The 24,177-nt window shown below is 33.9% G+C and overlaps 2 protein-coding genes across 3 annotated transcripts in view; one reads left to right on the top strand and one right to left on the bottom strand.

Annotated features, from left to right (window-relative positions):
- The window catches only part of ttc7b (tetratricopeptide repeat domain 7B), a 60,608-nt gene extending 39,157 nt beyond the window's left edge, over nucleotides 1–21,451 (bottom strand). For both annotated transcript variants that reach the window (XM_073826847.1, XM_073826848.1), the window contains exons 1-5: nucleotides 21,292–21,451; nucleotides 19,143–19,297; nucleotides 16,077–16,245; nucleotides 4,682–4,815; nucleotides 3,882–4,003 (exon numbers count right to left, since the gene is read on the bottom strand). In XM_073826847.1, coding sequence (XP_073682948.1) covers nucleotides 3,882–4,003; nucleotides 4,682–4,815; nucleotides 16,077–16,245; nucleotides 19,143–19,297; nucleotides 21,292–21,412 — 701 coding nt within the window. In that variant the 5' untranslated portion in view covers nucleotides 21,413–21,451. The remainder of the gene's footprint in view (nucleotides 1–3,881; nucleotides 4,004–4,681; nucleotides 4,816–16,076; nucleotides 16,246–19,142; nucleotides 19,298–21,291) is intronic.
- A 577-nt stretch (nucleotides 21,452–22,028) lies between these two features.
- mrpl57 (mitochondrial ribosomal protein L57) lies at nucleotides 22,029–23,972 on the top strand. Its single transcript, XM_073827420.1, has 2 exons — nucleotides 22,029–22,088; nucleotides 23,491–23,972. The coding sequence occupies exon 2, from the start codon at nucleotides 23,523–23,525 to the stop codon at nucleotides 23,832–23,834; it is 312 nt and encodes a 103-aa protein (XP_073683521.1). The 5' UTR covers nucleotides 22,029–22,088; nucleotides 23,491–23,522; the 3' UTR covers nucleotides 23,835–23,972.
- Nucleotides 23,973–24,177: the final 205 nt, after the last annotated feature.

The following is a 24,177-nucleotide window of genomic DNA, read 5'->3' as shown; positions in this document are numbered from 1 at the left end:
AGATAGTATGGACATTGTTTAAATAGTACATGTGACATCAATGGTTCAACCATAAAAAAAAAAGTACAAAAAGTATTCAAAAATCATAAAATTAAGGTTGAACCACTAAGGTCACATAGACTATTTTAAGAATGTCCTTACTACGTTTCTGTGCCTTGACTGTGGTAGTTCCCTTGCTGTCTACAGAGGGTCAGAAAGTTTTCAGATTTCATCAAAAATATCTTAATTTGTGTTCTGAAGATGAATGAAGGTCTTATTTATTTATAACGACATGAAAGTGAGTAATCAACGAGAGAGTTTTCATTTTTGAACTATTCCTTTAAACGTCAAGTTAAAGTGTGGAGTTGCTTTCATCGAACACATAATTTCCTCTATTTATACATTTAAATTACATTTACTGTTATTCAACAGTCAGCAAAAGTAAATATTTTTAAAACACAAATAACTTAATAACAATGATTAATGTAATCTTTAACAAATCTCAAAATGAATATCTATTTCTCATACAGTATTTGTGACCTCGGACCACAAAGCCAGTCTTAAGTAGCATAGGTAGATTTGTAGCAATAGCCAACAATACATTATATGGGTGAAAATGATCGATTTTTCTTTTATGCCAAAAAATCATTAATATATTAAGTGAAGATCATGTTCCATGAAGATATTTTGTAAATTTCCTACCATAAATATATAAAAACTTAATTTTTGATTAGTAATATGGATTGCTAAGTTGCATCCTGGCCAAATATTGTACAAGATATTGTACCTATACCATACATCAATGGAAAGCTTATTTATTCAGTCTTCAGAAAAAAAATTACCCTTATGGCTGGTTTTGTGGTCCAGGGTCACATATAGTATATTATAATGTTTTATAGATTATAGTGATTTTTTTATTTATTTAGACAAAAATATTGACTTACTATCTGCCATATGAAAGAATTTCAGCTATAACTTAATACCTTTAAAATGACTCTAGAGTTTTTATAATCACATAAGCTGAGGACTGAACATTTGTTACCCTGTAGGAAATGCATGTTGTGTGAGGTTTAAAGACATTGCTTTCAATCATTTATGAGCCTAACAGATACATTACCCACAATGCACCACGGCAGCGGTCATATTTCACACAGATGCATTTCAAGCACTGACAGATGCCCCACCTGCATCCATATGGAAGATCCCTCCCCAACCACACACTCACTGCACAAATAAATAATGATGGAGATTCTCATACTGGCACATATAAGGCCACCACATGTTTCACGCTGGTACTGCAAATCGCAAAAAAGATGCACCTCCGGTTAGGACAATAGCATAGAAATGAACAAATTAATTTGACGTAAGATGGACAACTTGTCTCTTATTTCTTCAGCCTTTCCATGTCTTTCCTTTCTCTACTACAGCAGCACGATTGCTGACTAGACTGCATACTACTGGTACTCTATCTCTCTATAATCAGCAGGTCTGTCAGAGTAAACAAAGTCAAATTTCAGCTGACAGCGATTTGTCCACCTATGAGATTCCTGATAAATGTGTACCTTGAGCTGCATTGGACACTGTCTGCCAGTTACACTACCATTCAAATGTTTATAACCAACATTTTTGCATTGTCTACCATCTTGGACATTTCCACTTTTTTCACAGTATTCTGGGAATTTCTTATCCATGAAGGTATTGAATTTGGCCAAAAACAAACTGAAAATGGCATAATTATCCAGCCTTCATGTTAAGAGCGTGCCCATTATGTTTTAAAGGCTGCTTATGTATGCAACTGACTAGGTTTTGGCTTCTGTGTGAAGCTGCTACAGTAAAAGCATGGCACTACACTACTTGAAGAGAGTGTAGGGATACGTACGAGTAGTCGTCAAACGCACAACTCCATGGTGCAGAGGCCGTGGTGCAGAGGAAGAGTGTGGCGTCAGAACACACAGAAATAACATGAAACGCACAGATATACAGTACACAGGCTGAGAACTACAGAGAATCCATAAAGCATTTGAAAAAAATAAAGACAAAGACAGAGAGCTAGTGGGCAGACGGAAAGCTCAGCAGATTCCTAGACCACTCGCTGAAGCACGTGTCCGAGGGAAAGAGGAGTGACAAGAGAAAGCAATAGATGTTTGAAGAGAGGGAATGATAAATGATGGACACCGTTGTCTCAGGTGTTTCTAAAGGAAGCCTGTGAATCAAAATTGAGTGTTGTGCTACGGATAGGGCTGAATGGTATATTGAAAATTATATACACTGCATTGTTTGACTACTTAATTTTGTCAAATAAAAAGTTTGAATGTGTCACTAAAGTATTTTTGCAAAACCTTGTTGAAGTTAGGAGGTTTGATTCATTTGTTTGAATCAGTTTAAACTGTCTGCATCAATGATTTATTTCCAAACTCTGATTTGAAAAAAATATTTTTTGGCATCATTCTGAATACATTATCACTGCCAAGTAATAAATAAAAAAATGTTCAAAAATGCATGGTCAGTGAGATTATTTTTTAACATTTTGGAAAAAAGTCTTATGCTTATCAAGGATCCACTATCAGTCAAAAGTTTTTGAACAGTAAGATTTTTAGTAAGAAGTCTCTTCTGCTCACCAAGCCTGCATTTATTTGATCCAAAGTACAGCAAAAACAGTACAATTTTGAAATATTTTTACTATTTAAAATAACAGTTTTGTATTTGAATATATATGAAAATGTAATTTATTCCTGTGATTTAAACGCTGAATTTTCCTTCAGAAATCATTCTAATATTCAGATTTCAGGTTTCTTTGTTAAATAGAAAGTTCAGAAGAAATGCATTTTTTCTGAAATAGAAATCTTTATCATCACTTCTAATCAATTTAAAGCACCCTTGCTAAATTAAAAGTATTAATTTCTATAACCCCCCCGCCTTAAGCTTTTAAATGGTATAGTGTTTAATGTTACAAAAGCTTTTTATTTCAGATAAATGCTGATCTTCTATTCATCAAACAATCCTGAAAAAAAAATGTACTCAACTGTTTTAAATATTGTTAATAATATTAAATGTTTCTTGAACAGCAAGTCAGCATATTAGAATGATTTCTGAAGGATCATGTGACACTAAAGACTGCAGTAATGGTGCTGAAAATTAAGCTTTGATCGCAGGAATAAATTACATTAAAATATTTTCAAATAGAAAGCAGTTATTTTAAAAAGTTAAAATATTTTACATTATTACTGCTTTTGCTGTATTTTGGATCAAATAAATGCAGGCTTGGTGAGCAAAAGAGAATTCTTTAAAAAATATTAAAAATGATCCTGTTCAAAAACTTTTGACTGGTAGTGTATTTGATCAAAAATGCAGTAAAACCAGCAATGCTGTGAAATTTAATTACAATTTTAAATAAACGTTTTTATTTTAATATATTTTAATTTATTCATGTAATGCCAAAGCTGAATTTTCAACAGTCATTACTGTGTCACATGATCCTTCAGAAATTGTTCTTATATGCTGAATTGTTGAACATTCTTATTATTACAATCAACAAATCTTTGATGAACTGATCAAAAGTGTATAAGAACAGAATTTATTTGAAATGCAAATCTTTTATAACATTATTAATGACTTTACTGTCACTTGTGATCAATTTAATGCATGCTTGCGGAATAAAATTATTAATTTATTTGTACTGTATTATTTTACTGTATTATTTCTTGCATTAGTCAATTTAAATCTAATTCGCAACACTGGCTGTTTATTCAAAATAATGTCTTTTAAATACCATTTTAAAACACAAACAATATATCAAATATTGTCAAAAAGCTGACAAATATGGAAATACATATTTTAGCTTCATATTTTCAGCCATACCGTCCAGTCCTAATTCCTGTGAATATAAACACACAAATACTCACCCATTTTTGAAATGAATAACATGAGCCCTCTGAAGTCCCGTCTCTAGGAAGTATCCAAGTTCCTGTTCCTGTGTGACCGGGCCGGGCTTTGGACTGCGATTCTGAATGCCAACACTAAGAGCCTGAAGACAGGACACAAGTCATTAAATATTACCATCAATCATAAACTGAAACAATTCTTTCCTATGAGCTATTCAGCAAATACAGACCATATATGTTTAAAAGAAGCAGAGAGTCAGACTGTTTACTATATTTACCCGGGAAACACTTCAGAGAGGACGGCGGTTAGGAGGGTACGAGTTTCTAGCACGAAGGTCAAACGTAAAACTTTGGCTGCACCCAAAAAATGCAGTGTCAACACTGCAGCAGAACACAAGCTCTGCCGTTTCTCCTCTCTTGCCATCATTCACTCTCTCTCTCCCCGTCTGTCTCTACGCTCCCTCCTTTCTCCACCAACGCTAAATCACAAGCAGTAAATACTGAACGCTGTGCAGGGGAATGAATCTGTGCGCTACGATTCCAACAAAGAGAGTAAGTGGTGTGAAAACAATCTAAAGGAAACAAAGACTCATCTTCCTCCACAAGAAAATAAACTTTGACCTGTAAAAAGCTTTAATTGTGATTTAAAGTTCACAGGTGGGACAGGAAGAGATTAGTCTCACGGATGGCAGACCCTCTGCAGCAGTACTGTGCAAATCTCTCCTTTGCTAGAAAATGACTGTACATCTATGTTTTAATGTCTATTGGAAACAATGTGAAAACAAAGAAAAAAACTGTTGTGAATGAACATATGGAAATACCTTTTCTACCTCCTGAAGATAGAGAAGTGCGATGTCTCCAGACTTCTCATAACAAGTGATTATCTCCTGGTCCTTGTCCATATTACGATTGGACAGCGATGGGGACGCCATGGGCACTTTTTCCAGACAGAGACCTATGAACAAACAGTACAGAGATGAGATGACTTACACATGCCAAGAGCTAGAAAAGCACCCAGAGTAGTCCTAGTTCTCTGCCACATTCAGAAAGATGATTATGACTTATGACAGCTCATTTTAATAAAGATAATCTCAAGTGTGAAAAACGGCCAAGTTTGTTCCCTTGGTATATCATTAAGGTTTTTCATTTATATCTTATGCTCATCAAAATTCCATTTATCTAATAAAAAAAATCTGAAAACAGTTATATTACAAAATATTACTGCATTTTAAAATAACTGTTTTCTATTTTAAAGTATCATTTCTGTGATGCAAAGCTAAATTTTCAGCACTATTATTCCAGTCTTCAGTGTCAAATGATCCTTCAGAAATCTTTCTAATATGCTGATTTATTATCAATGTTGGAAACAGCTGTGCTGGTTAATATTTTTCTGGAACCTGTGATAATAAAACAGCATTTATTTAAAATTGAAATATTTTCTAACAACAGAAGTATTTACTATCACTTTTTAAATCAATTTAACACATCTTTGCTGAATAAAAGTATTAATTTCTTTCAAACAAAGAAAGAAAAACTGATCACAAACTTTTGAACGGTAGTGTATATTATTGGAAAAGATTTCTATTTAAAATAAATGCTGTTCTTTTTAATGTATTATTCATTAAAGAATCCCGAAAAAGTATCACAGGTTCTGAAAAAATATAAAGCAGCACAACTTTCCAATAAATTAAAACCATTATTGATAAATAATTACATTTAAATTTATTAGAATGATTTCTGAAGGATCATGTGGCATTGAAGACTGAAGTAATGATGCTGAAAATTCAGCTTTGCATCACAGGAATAAATTCTAGTTTAAAGTATATTAAAATCGAAAAACACTATTTTAAATTGCAATAATATTTCACGATATTACTGTGTTTTTCTGTATTTTTTATCAAATAAATGCAACCTTGATGAGCAGAAAAGGCTTCTTTAAAAAAACATTACAAATCTTACCAAATTTTTGAACTGCAGTGTATAAATGAAAAAATAAATTAGCAGTTTATTAATTAAAAAAATGTAAACAAATAAATTAGATTGTGCATCTTTGCAGTGTTCTTATCAGGTGAGCATGAAAAATAAAATTAAAAAGCATTAAAAAAAACTATATTAAAAAACAGATTGAGCAAAAAACCTAGGACTAGTTCGCAAAAGTAGTTTTTTAAAATCTTCTCAATCATTTAACAAACGATTTGATTGACAGCAGTGGTTCTAGAGGCAAAGTTGTCCAGAATGAGGAGTTCTATTGTATGATACAAATATAATGTGTATGTGCGAAAAAACACACAACGTACAATCGTTTACAGACTTGAAAAATGCGATATCACCCCCCAGTGGCCGATTCTTTCAAATTTCTCTCAGACCTTTGGGGCCATAAGTCAAACGGGCCCACAGAGTTTCGTTCCAATTGGCCTCCATTAACCTTTTCTAACAGGTGCTCAAATTTCGTTGGCCAATGTCATCCATGTTTTTTGAGATACACAAATGTCCTTGTGAACACTAGTGGCACTCCAGACCAAGACTGTACACACCAATTTTCATGTTGATAGGACAAATGGTTCAAGCACATATGAAAAAAATACATTATTTAGCAAGCTTGCAACCACCTGGGAAATTAATGTAATTTAACAGAAATATTATGTTTTTTTTAATGGTTAGAACTGTTATGGCGCCAGCTGTGGTCCGATCTCCTTAAAACTTTGCATGCTTGTTTAGAATCACCTATCGCATGTGCTCACCCAGTTTCATGAAGGTTTGAGTTTTCCTTTAGGCTTTATAGCATTTTGGGTAAATTTGGACAGTTCCCTTTTCTGAACAACCCCACTATAGCTTCCCAAAGGGTAAATTTCAACATTTTTTAATGATAATTATTGGCCTAGAGAGTCCAGAAAATTGTACTGCAGTGTTTTTTTTCCAGATTGAGCAAAACACCTAGGACTAGTTCGCAAAAGTATATTTTTTTAAATCTTCTCAATCATTTAACAAACACTTTGATTGACAGCAGTGGTTCTAGAGGCAAAGTTGTCCGTAAGGAGGAGTTCTATTCTATGATAAAAATATAATGCGTATGTGCGAGAGAAAAAAAACACAACGTACAATTGTTTGCGGCCTTGAAATTGCGATATCACCCCCCCCCCAGTGGCCGATTCTTTCAAATTTCTCTCAGACCTTTAGGGCCATAAGTCAAACATTCCATTAACCTTTTCTAACAGGTGCTCAAATTTCGTTGGCCAATGTCATCCATGTTTTTTGAGATACACAAATGTCCTTGTGAACACTAGTGGCACTTCATACCAAGACTGTACACACCAATTTTCATGTTGATAGGACAAATGGTTCAAGCACATATGAAAAAATACATTATTTAGCAAGCTTGCAACCACCTAAATCAATGATCTGAAAAAGGGAAATTCAGGTAATTTAACAGAAATATATTATATATATTTTTTTTTTTTTTAGCGGTTAGAACTGTTATGGCGCCAGCTGCGGTCCGATCCCCTTAAAACTTTGCATGCTTGTTTTGAATTCACTTGTCACATGTGATCACCAGGTTTCATGAAGTTTTGAGTTTTCCTTTAGGCTTTATAGCATTTGGGGTAAATTCGGACAGTTCCCTTTTCTGAACAACCCCATTATAGCTTCCCAAAGGGTAAATTTCAACATTTTTATTGATAATTATTGGCCTAGAGAGTCCAGAAAATTGTACTGCAGTAGTTTTTTTCCAGATTGAGCAAAAAACCTAGAACTAGTTCACAAAAGTAGATTTTTTAAATCTTCTCAATCATTTAAAAAACACTTTGATTGACAGCAGTGGTTCTAGAGGCAAAGTTGTCCAGAATGAATTCAGGAATTCTATCGTACAACGTACAATCGTATATGGCCTTAAATGCGATATTGTCCCCCAGTGGCCTATTCTTTCAAATTTCTTTCAGACCTTTGGGGCCATGAGTCAAACAGGCCCACCAAGTTTTGTTCCGATTGGCCTCTGTTAACCTTTTCTAACAGGTGCTCAAAATTTGTCAGCCAATGGCGCCCATGTTTTTTGAGATACACAAATGGCCTTGTGAACACTAGTGGCACTTCAGATCAAGACTGTAGACACCAATTTTCATGTTGATAGGACAAATGGTTGCATAGTTATAGCCACTTTTACTTTTTCCCCCTCTTACAGCACCACGAAGTAGCTAAACTCCACAATTCCTCAGATTGAGCTCCTACATAAGTGTAGAGAGAGATCTCATTCCGTTCGGGAGGTATAGGCATTGTACTAAAAGTGGCCCTGCCCCTTTCAAACGTTTTGGCGTCCCTTTGCGACGGTGAGTCGAAAGTTCAACTTTTTTATGATAATTATTGATAATCAGTCTCCAGAGAATCTTTCTGCACTGGTTTGGCTCTGATCTGGCCAAAACCTAGGACTACTTCGCAAAAGTAGGTTTTTCAAAAAAATGCGACATACCCGAAAATTTTGCTCATGGTCGAATCTGAGGCATGATTCCAACGACATAAGACGACTGACGGTTCAGGAGTTAAGAGCGATTTCTTACTTTTAAACGTTGTAGTGACTCCGTCAGGCCAATTGGGGCGAGCCTTGGTCACGTTTTAGGCCGTGTGAGTACTACCATCCCTCCAAGTTTTAAGTCTCTACGACTTATGGTTTGGTCCGTACAATCAGTTTTACGTGGAGATTTCTGATCCGTGACCATTCTATCAATTACAATAGGGTTTCTAATTACAAATTATAAATATTTTATATGCACATCGTATAAATGAACTAAAGAACCTTGTGTTAACTAGAAAAAAAATGAAATTAATCACAAATTACTGACATTTGATTTACTGAATCGACTGACAGCACTTACATTTTATAAGTCACCCAAGGCTGTTTATTTGTTGCTTGAGGAATTGATTTAATATTGATATGTAGGTACCACAGACCAAAGCCAAAATTCTGCCATCAGTCAAACACTATTTCTTTTCAAATCTTTGTTTCATTCATTTTTACTAAGCCACACTATTTAGTGACAGTGATGTAACAGTGATGTAGCATTAAAAAAACAAACAAAAAAAAAACAGCAAAGCTTGAATTTCGTTGACTAATGAAACACACTGTTATGGTTTGACCCTTACTTTGAGGATATTAGTCTTAAAGGGTCAAACTGAACACAATATGCTTTAATCACATAATACGAGTTTGTTTCCTTTGTTCTGGCTGGACAGAGGAAGTGAGACGCTGAAATATACATGCGTGAGAAAATCAAAGACCTCAGACAAACCAGAAAAGCTTTAAATGTTTAAGCACGAGCTGATGTCTGTTCCACTGCCGTATCTCCTTGCCTCGTCTGGGTCAAAGATACAAGTACGGTTCCTTAGAGATGTCACACAATCTGTGGCCAATCTCGGTCTACTGGCTTCAGCTTCCTAAGTCACATCTTAAATCCCTTATAGCATGAGGAAAACAGGCCTGACTCAGCGCTCAGGTGGCTGGTAAACATTATGAGAGTTGTTTGTTTGGCTGCTGTTGGTATTGAGTTCTCAACACAGATAAAGTTTTCATGACAGTATGGCAATGTGACAGGAAACAGAAACTGTAGCCCTTCTAACTACTTTTCAAACTGCTTCAATAATAGATAACGGCTTATAAACAGATATCATGGGATGAAGAAATCAGTCTGGTACCAGTCTCAAAATGATTCCGAAATGAAAATGGAGACGATTAATCCATCACAAGCAAGACGCTAATGACGAGGACCTGATTAAATGTGCACTGTGAAGTCACAGTAAGACAGGAGGAGAACGAGAGCGGACTGATAGGCATAAAATATTAGTGAACGGTTTTAAGTCACCAACACTATTGTTTAAAGGTTTGGGGTCAGGAGGATTAAAAATATATATTATTTCTATTTAGAAATTATTATTTTCTCATTAAAGCATTAGTTCACAATTAGTAATAATTTCCTGATAATTTACTCACCCCAATGTCATCCAAGATGTTAATGTCTTCCTATCTTCAGTTGAAAAGAAATTAAGGTTTTTGAGGAAAACATTCCAGGATTTTTCACTATATAGTGGACTTCAAAGGGGATCAGCAAGTTGAAGGTCCAAATTGCAGTTTCAATGCAGCTTCAAATGGCTCTAAATGACACCAGCTGAAAAATAAGGGTCTTATCTAGCAAAATGATCTGTCATTAAAAAAAAAAAAAAGAGAGAGAGAAAATGAGTTTTTCGCCCTACCCTACCTTTCTGAACAGAAGTACACTGACGAAGAACCATGCGTGACCTTTTCAACGTGATTACGCAATGCGTGAAGTCAAGGACGCAGAGCTAGTGAAAGAGCATTTGTGGTTAAAAAGTATATAATTTTTATTTAATTTTTTTTTTTTTTTTTAGAAAATGACAGATCGTTTTGCTAGATAAGACCCTTAATCCTCAGCTGGGATCATGTAGGGCCCTTGAAGCTGCATTGAAACTGCAATTTGGACCTTCAACCCGTTGATCCCCATTAAAGTCCACTATATGGAGAAAAATCCTAGATGTTTTCTTCAAAAACCTTAATTTCTTGTCAACGGAAGAAAGAAAGATGGATGACATGGGGGTGAATAAATTATCAGGAAATTTTTATTCAGGATCGAACTAATCCTTTAAATCGATCAAATGTGATGTGACAGCAAAGACTTTCACATTGTCACTAAATAAAATCTGTTGTTTTGACCTTATTACTATTCATAAAAGAATTCTTAAAAAAAAAAAAAAATTAAGCAGCTCAACCATTGATAATAATAATAAATAAATCAGCATATTATTTCTGAATGTTCATGTGACACTGAAGACTTGTATTGGCTGCTGAAAATTTAGCTTTACCTTCACAAGAATAAAGTAACTTTTAAAATATAAATAATATCACAATATCGCTGTTTTACTGTTGACTCTTACAAACCCCACACTTTTGTATGTACTCTTAAAATTAGTTTTAGCAAATATTGATATTTAAAACAATACCAACCAAAAATAATTATTTATCTTGCATTAAACATTGAAACTAACATTTTTCATCCCTAACCTTATCATATAACAGAGGCTATACTGTAAACTAAAATTTAGTAACTAAATCTAAATAAATCTAAAATAACATTTTAAATAATACAATTTATAATAATTTTTGGCCTTCCTGATTTAATAACAAATATGTCAAAAAACACAAGCAATTCTATATGTTTTTTTTTTAAGTAATTTCAAAACCTATACTGCCAGCTGTTGGCGGGACCACCTGCAATAAGTTGTTTAGTGGTAAATTGACTAGTTTCTCAGAAGAAGAAGAGATCAGATCATTATGTTTTTTAAATTTCATCTGGTGATGCTAAAGCTAAATGCTAATGCTCTGGCTCCTCCAAGCTTTATAATGGCAGTGAATGGGTGTTGAGATTTTGAAGTCCAATAAAGTGCATCCATCCATCATAAAAAGTACTCCACAAGGCTCTGACTGGTTAATAAAGGCCTTCTAAAGCAAATTGATGTGTTTGTGTGAGAAAATCATCCTGTAATCTCTAGTGGCAATCCAGCGGATGACGCAGGCAAAGCTCAGAGCAGAGAGCAAAACCAAACACCAGTCATAACTTAGAAGTACAAAATGAGGGTTTGTAAACAAATATAGTGGAAGATTTCAATATAAGCCAAGAGAAGGAAACTTGGTTCTCGTGAGATTATCATATTTTCACCATAGCTTCCGCTATACCTACATCCTACATCATCTGCTGGAACACCACTTCCTCATGAACACATGTACAACAGTCAGCAGGAACTAAAAATTACGCTTTATAAAGTTTTAAATCTGGATATTTTTCTTACCAAATGAAATTGATTTGCTTCAGAAGGCCTTTATTAACCTCCGCAGCCATGTGGGGTACTTTTTATGATGGATGGATGCACCTTATTGGACTCAACAGCCAAAGCTTGGAAGAGTCAGGACATTTTTTAATATAACTCAGATATTCGTCTAAAAGAAGAAAGTCATATACACTATATTGCCAAAAGTATTGGAAAACCCCCTTCTAATGAACAGGTTTGACTAATTTAGTAATTTCCATGTGTACAAATCTTACCGTTTAAGCATATAATGATATTCTAGGGGATTGTGTGCTTCTAATTTTACAGTTTTGACAGGACCCTCTTCAATTCTAATGACAATGCCTTTGTGTATATAGCAAGGTCCAAAAAGAAATTATTGATTTAGTCAATGTGGAAGAACTTGACTGGTCTACAAAAAAGAAAAGTCCTAATATCAGCTGAACATCTCTGGTCTGGAGTGACTTCAAATGCAGACCTTGAGCTAAAAACACATCACCAGACACCAATGACTTGTACATACACTATATGGCCAAAAGTATTGGGACACCCCTTCTTTAGAACAAAAGGCATTTCCAAAACTGCGCAAACAAAGATGGAAACAATTCATGTATTTATAAATTGTATTTCCATCTCTGTTGGAACCGTTTTGGAAGTGTCAAAAATGACTGTACCCATAGTTACAAGTCATTGGTGTTTGGTGATGAGATTTTGGCTCAAAGTCTGCATTTAAAGTCACTCCAGAGAGGTTCAGTTGGGTTTAGGACCTTGCTTTCTGCAGACTAGTCAAGTTCTTCCACACTGACTGAATCAATCATTTCTTTTTGGACCTTGCCTTATACACAAAGGCATTGTCAAGTTAGAATAGAAAAGGGTCCGGTCAAAGCTGTTGCTATCAAATTAGAATTTCATTTTATGCTTAAACATTAGGATTTGTACCCATGGAAATTTTGACAGTAGTCAAACCTGGGTGTCCAATACTTTTGGCAATATAGTGCACATCTAGAATGGCTTGAGGGTGAATAAATTATTTTTGGGTGAACTATCCCTTTGAAATAAGTGTTGAAACTATGAACATTGTTGTGGACAATGAGAAGCCTTGGAGTTCAAATAGTTTTTTTCTACAGTCTTGTTGTTCCACACCAATGCCCAAAGAGAAAAACGGGTTAAAAAAATTGAATGAGAGAGAGGAAGAGACTGTGTGTACATGCTGTAAATCCCTCTACCTTATATAGACCTGCTACACTGGAGGCCTGAACCCAATCTAAAAGGTCTGAAAAAGGCACACTCACTTGTGTTTGGATAACATATTCATCAGAAATCTGTTCCTCACGACTGCCATGTTCCTCTAAACACACACATATCCCCCTCGTTATACAGTCGTGGCCAAAAGTTTTGAGAATGACACAAATATTAGTTTTCACAAAGTTTGCTGCTCAACTGCTTTTAGATCTTTGTTTCAGTTGTTTCTGTCATGTACTGAAATATAATTACAAGCACTTCATATGTTTCAAAGGCTTTTATCGACAATTACATGACATTTATGCAAAGAGTCAGTATTTGCAGTGTTGGCCCTTCTTTTTCAGGACCTCTGCAATTCGACTGGGCATGCTCTCAATCAACTTCTGGGCCAAATCCTGACTGATAGCAACCCATTCTTTCATAATCACTTCTTGGAGTTTGTCAGAATTAGTGGGTTTTTGTTTGTCCACCCGCCTCTTGAGGATTGACCACAAGTTTTAAGATCTGGGGAGTTTCCAGGCCATGGACCCAAAATGTCAACGTTTTGGTCCCCGAGCCACTTAGTTATCACTTTTGCCTTATGGCACGGTGCTCCATCGTGCTGGAAAATGCATTGTTCTTCACCAAACTGTTGTTGGATTGTTGGAAGAAGTTGCTGTTGGAGGGTGTTTTGGTACCATTCTTTATTCATGGCTGTGTTTTTGGGCAAAATTGTGAGTGAGCCCACTCCCTTGGATGAGAAGCAACCCCACACATGAATGGTCTCAGGATGCTTTACTGTTGGCATGACACAGGACTGATGGTAGCGCTCACCTTTTCTTCTCCGGACAAGCCTTTTTCCAGATGCCCCAAACAATCGGAAAGAGGCTTCATCTGAGAATATGACTTTGCCCCAGTCCTCAGCAGTCCATTCGCCATACTTTTTGCAGAAGATCAATCTGTCCCTGATGTTTTTTTGGAGAGAAGTGGCTTCTTTGCTGCCCTTTTTGACACCAGGCCATCTTCCAGAAGTCTTGGCCTCACTGTGGGTGCAGATGCGCTCACACCTGCCTGCTGCCATTCCTGAGCAAGCTCTGCACTGGTGGCACTCCGATCCCGCAGCTGAATCCTCTTTAGGAGACGATCCTGGCGTTTACTGGACTTTCTTGGACGCCCCCGAAGCCTTCTTAACAATGCAGTGGAAAGTTTTTTTTCGGGATTAAGTTAATTTTCATGGCAAAGAAGGACTATGCAATTCTTCTGATCACTCTTCATAACATTCTGGAGTATATGCAAATTGCTATTATAAAAACTTAAGCAGCAACTTTTCCAATTTCCAATATTTATGTAATTCTCAAAACTTTTGGCCACGACTGTAGATTTAAAAGCTCTTTTATACTAGCCAGATCCAAGACAAGCCCCATTACTGTGACCGGGCTCTTTAATGACCTGCATAACGGCTGCAGTAAATCTGACGCCTCAGGACAGGCAGTGACAAGCAGCTCACGGCGGCAAGAGGGAGATTTTTATAATTCAGGACGAGGGTTTAATATACACCGGAGACGAGGCAGGAAGCGCCAGTGAGATGACACACACGTGTGTTTGTGTGTGGAAGCTGGGGCGTGATGGATGATTGGGGCCGAGGGAGGGAAGCTGCCCCCCCTGTAAAGGCAGTTGTCAGTCACAGAGATGCTATGAGGCGATTGGATGAGACAGGCTCTGTGCCACCCTGCAGTTTTTCCCCAGAGCCCCACAGTACCGCCGATCTGTCAGAACTCTGATCAAAGACCTCACGCTGCGGTCCTGGCAAACACATTCACTGTGCTCAGAATTAAAAGTGTGTGTGTTCAGAGCAGAGGATTTAGTTGCAAACACTTTTCTCTGCAGAGCACCAAATACAGTGTTAAAGCAATGCTGCCACCCAAAGGTCAAAATATGAACTGCAGGAAGATGTTCTGATCAGGTGAGCATTATAAGACCAAGCTAAAATGAATATGATTTTAAATGAAACAATACATTTTAGTAATTATATAACATACAATATAATATAATTAAATAACTTGAGACCCTGGACCACAAAAACAGTCATAAGGGTCAATTTTTTTAAATTAAGATTCATATAGCATCTGAAAGCTGAATACCCATACCATGTATTTTTGGCTATTGCAAGATTTTTAAATGTTTTTCAAAGAAGTCTGTTATGCTCACCTAGGCCTTCTTTAAAGTACCTGATTAAACAATAATAATAATAATAATAATAATAATAATAATAATAATGTTTTTTAAATTTTACAATTTTATTATAATTTAATGTTTTCTTTTTTGATATATTTCTAAATGTAATTTAATAAACAAACAGAATTACCCTACACTACCGTTCAAAAGCTTGACATTTGTTTATGTTTTTGAAATCTTCTATGATCACCATTTATTTGATCAAAAATAGTAAAAAAAAAGCAATATTGTGAAACATTTATAATAAAACTAAAGTCTATTTTAAATATATTTTACTTTCTAAAAATATAAAATATATATTTCATATATTTTAAAAAAGTAATTTATTCCTGTGACGGCAAAGCAAATTTTCAGCAGCTATTACTTCAGTCTTCAGTGTCAAATCATACTATAATCATTCAATATGTTAATTTAGTACTCAAGAATCACTTATTGCTATTGTTATCATTGCTGAAAACTGTTGTGAGTTCATTATTTTAATTTTTTTTACATTTTAAATGTTTTTACTGTCACTTCTCATCAATTTAATCGCTATTGGTAAGTAAGAGTATTAATTTATATTTTTTAAAAATGACAGTAATGTAATATATAGAATTTATACAGTATAAATAGTGAAATCCCACTGGTTAAAAAATAGCTGTATATTGAATATTAAATATCCTACTGCTGTGATTTTGTTGCTTTGCACAGCATTTTTCCTTTTGTTAGGACACAAATTTGCATTTAATTGCTGAAACTTCATGTTTCGGTTCTAGTTAGGCAAAACGTCCTTACCAAAGCAAGTTCCATAATTTATGTCTGTTTCACAGCGCATACATAAGCAGTGACACTGCAACAGCAGGCTTGGGATTGTGCTTTCACAAATACAGCATTTCCGCTATGTAACAGACCAACTTTTTTACTACACTGATTATTTACCTTTAGTGGCATAGGCCTCAGCGATCATGGAGAGTCTGTACACTGGAGCCCCAACCAGCTGCATCTCATCCAGATTCACACGACCGTACAGATTCAGTGCTTCCCTGTAATCACCCTCCACGTAGCACAGCTTAGCCATGATCAGACTGGCCTCCTGCATGTATTCAGGCTGGGAGAGAAAGAGAAGACATACACCAAACTATAGTTTACACCTCACACTGTCAGACACAACACTGGAATAAAGTAAATACACTGCTAAAATACAGATGACACTGGTAAGGCTCCAACCATGATCGGTTTAAGTAGTGCTGTCAAAATTAGTTTCGATTAATTTTTCCAAGTTAACGGCATTAGAAATATTACTCAGGGAAGCAAAGAAAAAAGAGGAAAACCGTAACTTTTGTAAACTCTTTGTTTTAATAATTTAGTATTTAGTGTTTGGTAACTTTATTCATTTTCTGTATATGTGACCCTGGACCACAAAATCACTCATAAGGTTAAATTTTACAAAACTGAGATGTATATATCATATGCAAGCTCAATAAATAAGCTTTCTATTGATATATGGTTTGTTAGGATATGACCATATTTGGCCGAGTTACATCTATTTGAAAATCTGGAATCTGATGGTGCAAAAAAATCTAAATATTGAGAAAATCACCTTTAAAGTATTCCAAATTAAGTTCTTAACAATGCATATTACTAATCCAAAATCACATTTTGATATATTTATAGTAGGAATTTTACAAAAAATCTTCATGGAACATGATCTTTACTTAATTTCCTAATGATTTTTGGCATAAAAGAAAATTCAATAATTTTGACCCGTACTATGTATTTTTGGCTATTGCTACAAATATACCCCAGCGACTTAAGACTGGTTTTGTGGTCCAGGGTCACATATTTCCTTCTTGCTGAAGGGCACTGACAAAAAATGGGTTCATGCAAAGATTGTTTCAAATTCACTTAAATTAGAAGTTGTTTTAAAAGCTAATAAATGTTAAATTGATAGCTCTTAATTATACTGTAATGCTGAATAGCTATAGTCAATGGTTAAATATAAGTAAAAAAAATATTAATACATTTTCTAGAGACATCAGTAATAATCGTATCAGGTGATACCTTAAGTCATAAAAAATGTTTAATAAATATTAAAAATATACTGTCTGTATGTGGTTTCTACATTAATTTTAAGATTGAATGTTAAATTATTGCAATATAAAAGTATGTTATTGGTATTAGTGACACCTTAAGTCATAAAACAATATTTAACACATATTAAAAAGATACTGTCTGAATGTTGTTTCTACATTATTTTAAAGACTGAATGTGAAATTATTACAATAAAACATATATTTTTGGTATCAGTGACACCTTAAGTCATAAAACAGTATTTAACAAATATTTAAAAATATATTGTCTGTATGTTGTTTCTACATTAATTTAAAGATCGAATGTGAAATTATTGCAATATAAGAATATATTTAAAAACTTTACTATTAGGTGGGATTAATCGTGATTAATTTCAGAGAAAATATGATTAAGTAGTTGGAAATAAACTGTATGTGATAAAATGCTTTAGATGTTTGTCATTCAAAAATCTTTAAATAAAAAAACTGATAAATTATTCAAATTTAATCTTTAAATATTGAGATATTATTTCAAACTTGTGTTTTTTTGCATTAATTTGCTCAAATGTTTGACAGTTGTGCTTACGTTGCAGCTTTTGCAGTGTCTTGTAAATTCACACAGTGTACTTAAAATAAGATAAACTTAAAAAAAAAAAGTTCTACATTTTGCATTTTTGACATACTGTTTGAATCATCACTTTAAATTCCTTTACACTTCCACAATCCTATTTTTAAAAAGTTTTTTTTGGACCATGGATCAGATACATTTTAGTATCATTAAAGCATTACTATTAGTTTTAATTTTTAATACGCTGAGTTTTTATTTTTGTATCTTCCGTTTTCTTTTTTATTTAATTTAATTTAAAGTTGAATAATTTGTTGTGTTTTTACTAGTGATTCTATTATTATACTTTTATTAGTTATATTATTTTATTAGTTATTATATTATTATTTGTTTTCTTGTGTCAGTTTAATTAGTTATTATTTTTTAAGGTATATATAGTTTTATTGACTTTATTTCAGTTATTTAGGGACATAATGCTAAATTAAATAAATAAAAAATGTTGCTTTGGCAACTAACTAAAATGTATTACATTTGATTTGATTTCAGTTATTGTTTATTTTGGTTTAAGAAATATATATATATTTTAAATGATTTAAATTTTAATTTAATTTTAGTTCACTGTAACACTGATGCAGCAAACAGTTTGTTTATTTGTATTTAACGGCATGCGAGTTTCTGTGGTTATTTTCAAGGCTAGAAAATATTAATGGCTAAATTGACCTTTCGACAAAACTCACCCTCCTTAGTTACTTTTGCTACGCCCGTCTAATAATGACACTTAAAATGTAATTTTTAAAGAAATTCCAACAATAAATACAGTTTTGTGACTTGTGACACTGTATTGACTTATTAGATCAATCGACACGTGAACCGATCATCTTTTCTTGTTTACTTAAAGCACAGAATAAACACAATCAGAATGTATTTACTTACAACCACGGAAAGACGTCAATACACAATTTTTCAAGTTTAAGTCCACCAAAGTTAATTTATTCTCCTGTCTGATTTGTTTGTCAGACAAAATGGTGGATTCGGCATTATGATTGGTCAGATCGCCTGTCAATCAAGCTGTTTGCGAAAGGTCAATTATATCAGGTTTTTACTATTTATTTTAGCTAAAAACGCTAAAACTGTACTAGGCTTAAAAACCTCTTCAAAAGAATGAAACTGAATGAAAAAGTTCTCACTGGGGTAAAAAAAAAAAAGCACAATCTAATAAACCATACTTCAGGGATAAAGAGTTTTGGCACAGAGAACATGTTGAGGGATCTTCTCCTAGTATTAAAAACTTGTATCACCTATTCTAGAGTGGTTATAAACAATCTTGTGATGCAGCAAGCAGAAGTGAGGATCCTGACTGTTCAGGCTTACCTTCAAGTTTCCCCGATCAAGTGCAGCCGTCAAGTGTTTCCGTACCTCCTGGAGGCGTGGTCGAGGCCCGCGGGGACTAGATCCCTGCTTGATGGGGTTTTCCTTGAGGTACTGCTGGAGTTTGGCCTCCCCCAGCAGGAGTTCTCCAAGATCATCTACAAGAGAAGCAGAGATTGAGCTGAATACCTGAAATTACTCAAATAAGCACAAACATAGGCAGAACACAAGTAGGTAACAAATCATTCACTAGGATGATTTCAGCAAGCTCATGCAGACACATTCATAAAGGTATCACTGGGAATGATGGCAAAATGTTCACTACTGGGTGAACTATCCCTATCATCTTTTTCTTCCGTCTGAAAGAGTAACTGTGAAGAGATGTCACCTGCATATCTAAACTGTAAAGTCAAAACACAAACACATTTACAGTGCTGATTGTGAAAACAGCATTACATAAAGTTCAGATATAATCCAGTCTTGCACCTGAACACATTCCTACACGTCTTAACAAACGCACAGCTTTGAGAACAACCATTGTGTGGTTTAATCTGCTGCTTAATCTGCATGCACTTAAATATTTCAGCATTTTGTATTACGTGAATCTAAAATGCTAATTAATATGTGACCCTGGACCACAAAACCAGTCATAAGGGTCAATATTATTCAAATTTGAGATTTAAAGCTGAAGCTGAATAAATACACTTTGCATTGATGTATGGTTTGTTAGGATAGGACAATATTTGGCCGAGATACAAAATCTGGAATCTGAGGGTGCAAAAAAATCTAAATATTGAGAAAATTGACTTAAAGGTTGTTGAAGTTATTAGCAATGCATAGGCCTATTACTAATTAAAAATTAAGTTTTGATATATTTATGGTAGGAAATTTACAAAATATCTTTATTTAATGTCCTAATGATTTTTGGCATAAAAGGAAAATTGATCATTTTGAGCCATACAATGCATTTTGGGCTATTGCTACAAATATACCAGAGCTACTTGTAGTCCTGGGTCACATACATGGATTTTATTAAACCGAGCAAAACTATAAAGATGGAAAAGGGTGATTTAATCCACAATTGTAGTCATTATAGACATTAAAACCAACCTTAAGAACACTTATAATTCATACATTTTACCCCAGACAAACAATATATCTTCCAGACATTCACAAATAATATTGATATAAAATGTTCTTTTTGAGAAATCCTATTATTTAAAAATAAATAAATAAATAAATAATATTAATGTTAATAATAATTTATATATATATATATATATATATATATATATATATATATATATATATATATATATATATATATATATATATTATTATTATTATTATATTGACGAAATAATATAAATTGTTTATTAACAAATTATTATAATAATATTAATTATTATTAACAGATTTGTTTAATTTTGCTATTGTTGTATATTGATGCTATTGTTGTATATTGATGTTTAACTATTTTTAATTTTTATTTTTACTTATAACCATTGCAAATAAATATATTTCTTTGTAAATTTTACATTCACAAATGCGAATATACAAACTGTAAGCCCTTTTTCAAATTTGTTTGTTTGTTTAAAGATATGATTTTGAAATCTGTCAATAAAAAAGCATTCAAAACTTTGAAATTTCCTCTAATTGTAACTGATATCTGATCAAAGTGATCATATTTGTGTACAGTTTCTACAATTTATTTCTAGTTTTGTTTATCTGTGTGAGTTAATTGGAATGAAAATGTTTTAAGTTTGAATATGCACCATTTAACTGTCCTTAATGCAAAATAGACTTTGGAATTACATCTTTACAAGACAAGAAGTCAAATAATGACTCTTCACAAATTCCTAAACTTGATAAAAATATGAATTATAGAAATTATGAAGATGAATGGAGACAACTAACATATGGGCAATCAGGAAGTGTACTGGCCAGACGAACAGAGTAACAGCAAAAAGCCATTAATATCACATTTTAGCCACCCTGAAAAGAAAGTATTCATTCACTGATTTGTTAAATGTGTAGTTAAACGTGCAAGACTAAATCAGATATGGATTTTGCCACCAGGCCTGAGACTCACACACACAATGTCCGAGCTAACGCGTTAGCCATGAGTACAGAATACAGAAATCACACTCACCGTTTGAGATGAGTTTCGCAGACAGCTGCCGGACGAGTTCTGGTATCTTGTCCCATTGTGCCTCCGATCGACAGCGCTCTATTTCAGTCTCTAATCGCGACCCGGACTTTCTGGCCGTCATCTTTCTACCTCCTCCTGACCAAAACACGACCGGAGCCGCAGCACAGAAACATCAAAGACCTGGAGAGGAGCATAAAAACATGAACCGGATTACGCTTCCAGGCCATGGCACTGAACTCTCATTGGACAGATTTCTATCATGTGACTATTATTTTGCCTATTTATTATTTTGACTTTTTTTTCTCACATGCTTTTTAATTATTTAATAGTTTTTATTTATATTTAATTTTATATAATTTATTTTTGTATAGTCAGTCATGACATACAGCAGTCGATATTTCTCAATAATTATGTTCAATAATCGTTCAAAAAAATCAGAGATTGAGTTCAGCGCTCCTCTACACTCTGCAGTGTTTTCCTTATCATGTAATAAATTAATTTCAATTTAAATCAGGATTTTACGTCTCTTATTTATTTGGTCTTAAATCAAGTAGTAAGTAGAATAATGTTGAGTCTCTGTCGGGTTTTATAACTATACACTGAACTGAATAGCTCCATCCCTTTGGTAATCCTGTCTGAATGAAGTTGCTCTTCCAGATTTTTGTACTTTATCCGTCAGCAGAGCGCGTTGCACTAAAGCCTCCAGTGCTATAGGTGGCGCTGCTATAATCGTACCACTGACATTCAGCAGCAGTGTGTCTGCGGCATGCTGGTCGTGCATTTGGACAGAAGATCGTGTAAGTAATTAAATGTCTTAATCATTATTGTTGTAAGAAATCGACTAGGTTTCATTCCCATGCATTTACATTTATAAGTACATTTGGTTTTCGTCGTTGTGGTACGAACGGTATTGTTTATTACTCGCTTACAGCCTGCATGTAAGTCTATGGTGTGATGTAGGAAACATTGTAAATGGATTAAAAAGTGTTATTTGAAATATTTAGATATTAAGATGGCCATATCGCTGTATATGATACAGAATTATTTGACTTTGCATTTAAAATGTTTCCATTTAAAATGTTGATTTGATTTCAGTGCCATTTCATGTCAAGGTCAGATGGTTTGTTTAGACTTAAAAGAATTCAGAAGTAAATCTATATCAGATACTAGCATTTTTTTTAGTTTAAATACATGATAATAACGTTAAACAAGTTAAATCATATGTACTGTTTCTTATGTACTCAAACTCTGAATTCAAGGCTGAATAGTCCCAAAGAATGTACATTTACTGTACAGTCTTGTATTGCTTACGTACATTACCAGTCAAAGTTTTTGAACAATAGAATTTTTATTGTTTTTTAAAAGAAGTGTCTTCTGTTCAACAAGCTTGCATTTATTTGATCCAAAGTACAGCAAAACAGTAACAATTCTATTTAAAATAACTGTTTTCTATTTGAACAAATATTTTAAAATGTAATTTATTCATGTGATCTGAAAGCTGATTTTAGCGTCATTACTCCAGTCACATGATCCTTAAGAAATCATTCTAATATTCTAATTTGATTCAAAAACATCTATTATTCTGTTGAAAACAGCTGAGTAGAACTTTTCAGGATTTTCTGATTAATAGAAAGTTCAGAAGAATAGCATTTATCTGAAATAGAAATCATTTGTAACATTATAAATGTCTTTATCATCACTTTTGATTAATTTAAAGCGTCTTTGCTAAAAAGTAAACTTTGCTAAAAGTATTGATTTCTATGATTATACTAACTCCAAGCTATTGAATAGTGTAGTGTATAATGTTATAAAACGCTATATATTGATAATAATAATTAAAAAAATGTACTCTTGAACAGCAAATCAGCATATTAGAATGATTTCTGAAGGATCATGTGACACAAAATTCTATTTTAAAATATATTCAAATAGAAAACAGTTATTTTAAAGGGTAAAAATATTTCAAAATTTGTCTGTTTTTGCTGTAATTTAGATAAAATAAATGCAGGCTTGATGAACAGAAGAGACGTATTAAAAAAACAAATCTAACTGTTCAAAAACTTTTGACTTATAGTGTAAGTATGTAATTTTTAAAGTTCTAATCAGTTATTATATTTTCTTCTATCAGGATGTTTATGTTACATTTGTACTATTGTGCTATACATTTGTATCTGAACTGCTCGGTGATATATATTACAGATTCACTCTTGTAACCCGTTACTGGCAGCAGGATGTTCTTGACTCTGGCGCTTTTGAGGAAGGGAATCCCAGGGAAGCAGTGGATCGGGAAGTACCGCCGACCACGAGTAGTCACTTGGCAGATGAGGCGGAATACGATTAAACGTCTAGAACAGGAAGCAGAGAATGAATACTGGATCAGCCGGCCATACATGACGCAGGAACAGGAGCTAGGCCACGCAGCGCAAAGGCGGGAATGGATGTTGAACCAAATCAAAGCTACACAACAAGCCAAGTTTCCAGAACACAAATACATCGCAGACCAACTAAACCATCTGAAAATCACTAAGACCTGGCCCAGCTAACTGCAACATCAAAGACTGATGGATCTCAGTGTTTGGAGAGAGAAAGGAGATGAAAACAAAGACTCTTTGTGTTTGATTTGATATTTTCTGCATTGTGCATCTTTAATATGTGCTGTTATAAATGACTTCTAATCATCACATTTGTCTCCTCTTCTTTTTTGATTCATTATGCAGTCTTGACTCTAATGTGTTGGAGCTAAATTATATTTTAATATGCTCATTTAAATTCCGAGACAATTCCAAACAAATTTGTCTGTCAAAAAGATGTGCTTAAAGGGGTAGTTCACCCAAAAATGAAAATTCTGTCGTTAATTACTCCCCCTCATGTCGTTTCAAACCTGAA

Source organism: Garra rufa, chromosome 21 (genome assembly GCF_049309525.1).
Source record: "Garra rufa chromosome 21, GarRuf1.0, whole genome shotgun sequence".
Taxonomy (NCBI): domain Eukaryota; kingdom Metazoa; phylum Chordata; class Actinopteri; order Cypriniformes; family Cyprinidae; genus Garra; species Garra rufa.
This window is presented reverse-complemented; position numbering and strand designations above follow the sequence as displayed.